The following is an 8,371-nucleotide window of genomic DNA, read 5'->3' as shown; positions in this document are numbered from 1 at the left end:
TTTTTTTTGTCTTTTTGAGACAGGGTCTCCCTGTAACCCCAGCTGTCTTGGAACTCACTATGTGGACCAGGCTGGCCTCGAACTCACAAAGATCTGCCTGCCTGGGATTAAAGGTGTGTACCACCACACCCAGCTCTTTTCTTTTTTTAAATATTCTATTTATTATTTTTATTTTATGTGCATGAGTGTATAGCCTGCATGTGTGTAAATGTGCCTGTGTCATGTAGTACCCATGGAGGTCAGCGGAGGGCGTGAGATGCCTCAAACTAGAATTATGAACAGCTGTTAGCTGCCATGTGGGTGCTGGGAATCAAACCTGGTTCCTCTGCAAGAGCAGTAAGCGCTCTTAACCACTGAGCAATCTTTCCAGCCCCTGAGTTATTTTTCTTAAAGGACATCAACACCTTGAACTTCTATGGTGGCCCTGACTATACTCTTTTGCATGATGTCACCTCCCCAGAGAGAGCTTCAGCAATATACAGGAGAAGTGAAAGATGTGCACAAGTCACAACCAGATAGTATAAGGAGACCAGAGATTGGGATTCCCCCCTCTCCTTCAGATGCCCAGCAGCCCAGGTGAAGCATGGCAGAGATTCAGGGTAACTGAACATGGTGGAGGTGGGGGCATAAAGCAGGTGTTAGATTCAGAAGCTAAGTGGAGCTGAAGGACCCTTCCATGGAGGGCTTACCAGGAAGGGAAACAGAGGAAGTTCACAGGCCCCAAAGTAGCTCAGCATGGGCATACAGAGCCACAGTAGAACCATGGGCAAAGATGGACCTGCATCAAAGAAGAGGTAGGAGGGGACCTCAGCATTTCATCATGGAGAAGGAGAAAAAGGAAAACAGCCTAACATGGCTGACCTTAGGTCCTGAACTTGCATGTGCTATGCTAGGGCTGTAGGCAACATATTCAGGACAGACTTTTCTATTGGGATGGCAGCTTATGTTTATCTCCAGTGATAAAACATGTGATCATAGCTTTGTCATGGAGACTGTGCAGGAGAGGGGGTGCAGCAGCAATTCTGAAAACACTGCTGCAGCCTGGGTCTCCATCCTAGCACTCTGCCAGCCTCTGTTTCACTCCAGACACTCCCCGGTCCCCCAAAGGGCCAACACTGCCACAGGGCTAAGCAGACCCCACTGGGCTATGGTCTTCAGGGCTTCTACAAGGTTTCCATGCTTTTATTATTGTAAAACAATAATGGACAAGACACTTCTTCATTTAATGGATAGTGTTTATTTACATGTAGTGATTAGGTTTGGAACATCTTATGATGCAGTGGACTTGAGACCACGTTAACAGCAAGCAACAGACAGCTCTAATTCCTCTGGATTTCAGAGGCTGCCCCAGAAAGGGAACAGGGTGGGTGTGAGCCTCTCTGCTCTCTGCAGTCCAGGTCTGTGTCTCACAGTCTCGTGTTCATTCACTAAAGGACAACAAAGATCAGGAAACTTACAGGGTCAGGGAGAAAAAAAATCACACAAGCCTGATTCCACCAGCACCAACATGGCAGTCCTGTCCAGGACAGGAGCACCTTGTGTGAGATGATCTAACTCCTTCCTTTACTCCAAGTATCCTTGGGGCAGCCATATGCCAGGATGTCCCAGGTGGTAACCAAGTTAGGAGGCCGGGTGCTCCTGGCAGGTGCCATGTTCTTAACCTTGGACCTGTGGACCTCTGTGTGCCAGATGGCATTATGAGGTTTTGCAATGAAATGTGTACTCACCACCACATGGCACCAGTGGCTGTCATGAGGCCCCTTGGGGCACACACACAGCTGTGCTGCCAGCTTCCATTCCCATAATCCTTGTCTGTGAGCTCCTTCCCCTTGGCTCCACTTAGGCCCAGGAGAAGGTAAAGGAGGTGGAAAGGAGAAAGGTTGGGAGACCTTCTCCACCTGGTGGGTGTAGTGGCTCCCTCCACAGACAGACAGACAGACAGACAGACAGACAGACAGACAGACAGACACACACACACACACACACACACACACACACACTTGCAGGCCTGAACTCAGCTCCTACCAGTTTCAACACCAGCTTCCTGGCTTTTAAGTCTCTGGTCCCTCCAGGTAGGACCAATGGGCCCTTAATATTGTGGCCTGTTCCCTCATATCCAGAAGGCTCAGTGCCTGGTCCAAGAACACTCTCCACCCCCAGGTCCCAGATGTCACCTCTGCTTTACCAACTGCAGGTAGACACCCACTGCAGGCGGTCACCCTGACCTCTGTCCATAGGGCTTGGTTTCACATGCTGCCTCCCTCCCTCCGCATATATCTGTCCCAAGCTGCCAGGGACTCACCACCGGTAGGCACAGGGCCAGGAGCCCAGTCCGCTGTGTGCAGTGGGAGGGGCTGGTCTCGCTGACTGGTAGGCAACACAGGCTCCAGCACTCTGAGTGACTTTGGCACTTGTCCCCTTCTGGCTGGGGAGATGTTACTGGGTTCCCAGTGAGCCATTCCCCCCCTCCTTTCACCAGGAGCCCTGCCCCATGTGGCAGTCCCACGTCAATTCCCTTGCTCCAGGCTCACCTTGCGCTAGGACACACACTGCAGGAAGATGGTCTTGGCAGAGCAGAATCTGTTTGGGCTGTATCCTGTCCTGATGCAGCAGCTGCTGTGGCATTCCAAGTGATCTTCACAGAGGTGCCCATTGGGCTGTGAGAGAGCAGGGACTCTTTTCTGTCTGCCTCACCAGGGGATCTCCCTTTCCTCTGCCATTCCAAGGACCCGCTTTCTCTACCTCATCCAGAAGCAGGTGGGAATGGGGTGATAAGGTGTCCCCCACTAGTCTCTACCCCTCCCTAGGCACCACCCAGGGCCCCAGTCACCTTCTTCCATGGCACACATTGCAGAAACATAGTCTGGGGGGTGCAGAATTTCTGTGGGTTCAAGCTGTTGGTGACACAGCAGTCGCTCTGACACTCAGGATTGTGTTCACATGTCTCTCCATTCCCCTGAAACATCCAGACTCTGTTTACCCACTCCAGGGAAGGTCTGCAGACCTTCCCCAAGAAGGGCTTCTCCATTCAGACACCGCCTCCCCCAGCTCTGACTTCCCTGTGTCAACCATCCTCCAACTCAAGACATGCTGTCTGATCTAGGGAGGTGGGAAGATGGGGTAGATGGCAGGAAGCGAAGGGGGAGGAGGGAGAAGAGAGCATCTGTTATAGGCCAGGTGCACAGAGGGTAAGCTAAGGCACAGACAACGAAGGGACATGTGACAGAGCAACAGGCACAGACAGGAAGAGCTGTAAACAGTCTGGCTCAGAACTTCTGATGCCAGATGAAGAAACTGAGGCTCAGAGACAGTACCTCCTCCCCAGGGTCACACAGCTAATCAGGAGGTGAAACTGGAAGATTCCCCCCATGGGGGTTTCTACCCAGGGAGACTTTTTGTTTTGCTTTGCAGTTAAAAAAAGTTTATTGACTAAGAGTTGAAGGCAGAATAGCTGCTGCTAAAGAGATTGCAGCCAGAGACAAGTGAGGAGCCACATGGGCACAGGGAGGGAAGGCAGCCACAGACCAACAGGACAGGTGTGGGTGGTTTAACCAAGTGTGCAAAGGGAACCAGGGATATCACATCTCATACCACACAGCAAGGAACCATGGAAGAACTCAGGGAAGCCACTGTTCTCTGCCTTCTGGAGTATTTTCCCAGACTGCTGTGTCCTTGGGAGTACACTGAGAGATGTGGTTGCATGCAGGTTAGAGTGTAAGCAGGTGGGTGCAGATCCTCAGATGCATTCATGATTGTGCAACTAACTATCCGTGCTCCCAAGTCACTCTCTGATGGGCCTGCCCAGATGATCCAGGGCTCCAGCACCTCTACCTGATGCTCCAATGAAGCCTTGGCTTCCTCTTGCTGGCACAGGCCTTTCTTCCAAGGGGTATGGGCAATGGGAGGGCACAGGCTAAACTCACCTTGTAGGCTGAGATCATCTCCTCAGAGTAGGACGTAAATAGCAGCAGCACCCACAGTCTCCACACCATGCGGAACATCATGCCTTAGGCCTGCTGGGGTTTTATGGGGTAGGTCTTGCCCTGGGTACCCACCTCACGCATCCCCTGCCTTCTGCACTCCTTTCTCTTACAAAATAGTTTTTCTTTTCTTTTTCTTTCTTTCTTTCTTTCTTTCTTTCTTTCTTTCGTTCGTTCGTTCGTTCGTTCGTTCTTCCTTCCTTCCTTCCTTCCTTCCTTCCTTCCTTCCTTCCTTCCTTTTTTTTTTTTGAGACACGGTCTCCCTGTAGTCCCAGCTGGCCTGAAACTTGCTATGTAGATCAGGCTGGCCTTGAACTCACAGAGATCCACCTGGTTATGCCTCCTAAGTGCTGGGATTAAAGGCATGTGCCACCACACCTGGCCAAAATAGTTTTTTTTTCAATAATTGATTTTATTTTTCTGAGCAGCTTTGGGTTTACAGAAAAATCATGCAGAGTTCAGGGCTGAGCCTAGCATGCATGAGGCTCTGGGTTCAGTTCCCAGCACTGCATAAGCATGCCTGTAATCTCAGAAATGGGAAGTTCAAGGTCATCCTCAGCTATATAACAAGTTTGAGACCAACCTGGGCTGCATGAGGCTCTTTCACAAATAAAAATTGTGCAGAAAATGGAGTTCTCACATTCACTTTCTTCCCCAGCCACATTACCAGGGGCTGGTGTGCACAGTGAACACACAGACAGATCCAGGGTTGCCACTGGGCTTCACACTTGCTGAAGGTCCAGATTTGAGCACATGTAGAGTGATATGTCCACTGTCACCACATCACACAGACGTTCATTGCCTTGAAAATGTCTTGCTCATCCTTCTTCCTGCCCAGCCAGGCAATTGCTTGTTCTTTCTGTTTCCTGTCTCTGTAGTTCAGCTTTTTCCATAAGTCTAAGCTGGAACCATAGCGTGTGACCTTTCCAGAACATTTCTTTTATTTAGCAATTAAGATTCCTCTGTGTCTTTTCCTAGTTTGATTGATCATTCCTTTTTACATTCAATGGAAACTGGACTTTGCATAAGCATGCGTGTGTGCGTGTGTGTGTGTGTGTGTGTGTGTGTGTGTGGCTGTGGGTAGAGACTAGAGGTCATCTGTGGGTGTTGTTCCTCAGGGCACTGTCCACTTTGTTTTTTTGAGACAGAATTTCTCACTAGAACCTGTGGCTCTCTGCCTTCCCAGAACTGGGATTACAAGAGCATGCCTCCACACCTAGCTTTTTTATGTGGGTTCTAGGGATTGAATTCGGGTCCCAATGCTTGTGTAGCAAGCACATTACTTTTTTTTTTTTTTCGGTCTTTTTGAGACAGTGTCTCCCTGTAACCCCTGGCCTTGAACTCACTATATAGACCAGGCTGGCCTTGAACTCACAGAGATCCGTCTGCCTCTGCCTCCTAAGTGCTGGAACTAAAGGTGTGCACCATCATGCCTGGCCACAAGCACATTACTAACCAAGCCACCTCTCCAGCCTGAACCTGAACTTTAACCAGCCCTTCCTTCTAATATTAATTAATTTTTTGTATGTTTTTTGAGACAAGGTCTCAATGTATAGCTCAAGCTGGTGTCATCCACCTGCCTCAACCTCCCAAGTGCTGAGGTTACAGTCTTGTGCCATCAGCTTGGCTCCTGTCATTAATTTAAGCAAGGATCTGTCCTTAGAATGGAGAGTTTGCCTTCAAGACTGGATATATTGGACTTTGAACTCCAACTGACTTCTTCCCCAGTCTCTCCTTGGCCTCTCTTAGAGAGATCTTCTCTAACTGGCCCTTCAGAAACCCTGTTTGTGGTATGCACAGGCTCTTTAACCATAAAGGATCCAGCCCCTTGGTTTGTATGTGTCCCCAGCTCTCCTTGGGAGATCACTTGATGGAACCAAGCCCTGTCCCTCTGTCTGGCATGTCAGTGCCACCCAACATTCACTCAGTATATGACCATTATCTCTGCCTAGCATCCCTGGCCTCTCCATAGGCAGAAGAGTCTGCTCTGTCCAGGATGGCGGGTCCAGGGATAGAAGTCATTGGACATGACTGGGGAAGGGACTAGAACCCAGAGACTGGAGCAGGAAGGTACCACAAGACTTTTCAGATGAAATTAGGAGGAAGAGGTTGTGGGAGGCTCTTTCTCCTCCTGTTACAAACCTAAGGGAAAAATAATAGACTACAGAGTATTAGAAGCAGAAGTTCAAAAAACTGCCAGAAAAGTTCAACTTAAAATTCAAAACTATTTCTCCATGTCAGTTACAAATAACTAGAAAAGAGAACTAAGATATTCCTCAGGTCACTGGATAACTGTAAGCTATTTAAGATGAAGAAAAGTGGACTGAAGAAACGACTCAGTGGTTAAAAATGCTGGGCGTGGTGGCACATGCCTTTAGTCCTAGCACTCAGAGGGCCAAGGTGGGCAGATTTCTTTTTTTTTTTTAATATTTTATTATTTTTATTTTACATGTATGAGTATATTATCTACATGTATGAGAGTGCACCCATGTCATGCAATGCCGTGGAGGTCAGAAGAGGGCTTCATATTCCCCTGGAACTGGAGTTAAGGATGGTTCGTAGCTGCCAGGAGGGTGCTGGGAATCGAACCCGGGTCCTCTGCAACAGCAGTCAGTGCTCTTAACTGCTGAGCCATCTCTCCAGCCCCTAGGCAGATTTCTGTGAGATCGAGGCCAGCCTGGTCTACATAGGACTTCAGGCCACCTAGAGCTACAGGGAGACCTTGTACCCCAAAAACAAAAACAAAAGCAGACTCCAGATGGGTTAGGCTAGCTGTGAAAAGCAAAGCCAGGTAAAGGAAGCAAGGCGTGTAAAGCTGGAAAGAGTGTAAAACCAGACAAGTACACCCTCCCTCCCTCCCTTTCCTGCCTCCACTCAGGTCCTTCCTTGAGCAGAGCAGCTGCTGCAGGAGTCTCGGCAGCCGGCCAACCTAATGGCTTCTGCTCAGCCTGTTCTCATTGTAGGTCATGCCCCCTGCTTCTTTGTGTATGAGTTCTAAACACTGGATAGTGTGCTGTGGATGGACTGAATTCTGTTGCTTCTAAGAACAGTGTTTGTCTCACCAAAAGGGCCTAGACCAGCCCAAGTCTGCCCTTGTGTGTGTGACATAGGCAGTAAACTAAGTTCAGAAGTCACCAGATAAAGACTGGTGAGATGGCTCAGTGGTTAAGAGCACTGGTTGCTCTTGCAGAGGACCTGGGTTCAGTTCCCAGAGCCTACATGGCAGATAACAGCCATCCAAAACTCTACTTCTAGGGGATCTGATTCCCTCTTCTGATCTGCATGGGCATTGCATGCATGGTGCACTTAGATACATGCAGGCAAAACATACACAAATAAAAACTCATAACTAGATAAATATTTTTTTTAAAAATTACCAGATATTCTGGCAGAGTTCATGTGCAGAATTTTAAGCTTCTCTTTTGCATATGTCCCCCCAATTCCCTGACTCCCCCTCACCTTCAGCTGCTGCGACCACCAGAGGCCTCCACCAGTATGACCCTGGGTCTCTATCCACCTGGCAGCTGCCCTGTCTTCAAGAAACAAACCACAAAACCCCAATGTGGTTCCCTTTGTTCACAGGTGTCTCCCTCCTCTCCACCTCCTCTCCACTACTTCAAAGAGTGTTCTGGACTGAGTTATTGCTGCCATCTATGAAAGGGTTGGTCTCATACCAGAGGCTGCACCCACTCCCTATGTGCTCTGAGTTCACAAAGCGTGTCGTGCTGGTGAGACAGGCCAGAAAACAATATCTTCCTTCTCTACCTACTGAAGTTAGCAAAATGGGATAATCTTACCCTCTTTACTGTCTAACAGAAGATAAGCAAATATTCCTGGACAGCAATGTCATACTATGAAACAAACATTCAAGGAGGCTTCCCTGAGGATCTCACCATGCGCCCTGGACAGACACAATCCCAGCCCCTAGCAGTATTTATAAGCAACCAGTTTCCCTGAGTCCTAGACGTCAAGCTGAGGGGGTTGGCGTAAGCCCTTTTGGAGGTGTTTGGTGGGTGGCTGCTAATGGAAGGGGCAAACTGGGCTCCATTTTTCTCTTAGGCTACATTCTAAACTAACACACATCACAACACACTGTCTGCCATTTAAAGCGCACAGCTGCATGAATCCTGGACTTCCAGTGTATACACCACCTTTGTCCAGGTCCAGAGCATTCAGCACTCTAGAGGACAACCCATTGTGGAGCTGAAGCCAGCCTTACCCATGCTTGATGTCCTGTGGCTCTGCACATCAGTCTATTTGTCGGGAGTGTTCTTGGGCAGACAAGGCTCTCCAAATACTATGGTTCAGCAGTACTGACCCCAGAGGCCCTGCTGTGCCTAAGTCCATCCTGCATAATTGGATGGGGTCCTTGCAGCTGTTCCCCAGGCTTG

General features: G+C 49.0%; 1 protein-coding gene across 1 annotated transcript; it reads right to left on the bottom strand.

Moving 5' to 3' along the window:
- Positions 1-983: 983 nt before the first annotated feature.
- Positions 984-4,004, bottom strand: Lrcol1 (leucine rich colipase like 1). Its single transcript, XM_008853789.1, is given in 5 exon segments — positions 984-992; positions 2,303-2,425; positions 2,532-2,657; positions 2,831-2,956; positions 3,924-4,004. Coding segments are annotated over 5 exon segments (465 nt in total).
- Between the last annotated feature and the right edge of the window lie 4,367 nt (positions 4,005-8,371).

This window comes from Nannospalax galili, unplaced genomic scaffold (assembly GCF_000622305.1).
Source record: "Nannospalax galili isolate Female #2095 unplaced genomic scaffold, S.galili_v1.0 scaffold566, whole genome shotgun sequence".
Lineage (NCBI taxonomy): Eukaryota > Metazoa > Chordata > Mammalia > Rodentia > Spalacidae > Nannospalax > Nannospalax galili.
This window is presented reverse-complemented; position numbering and strand designations above follow the sequence as displayed.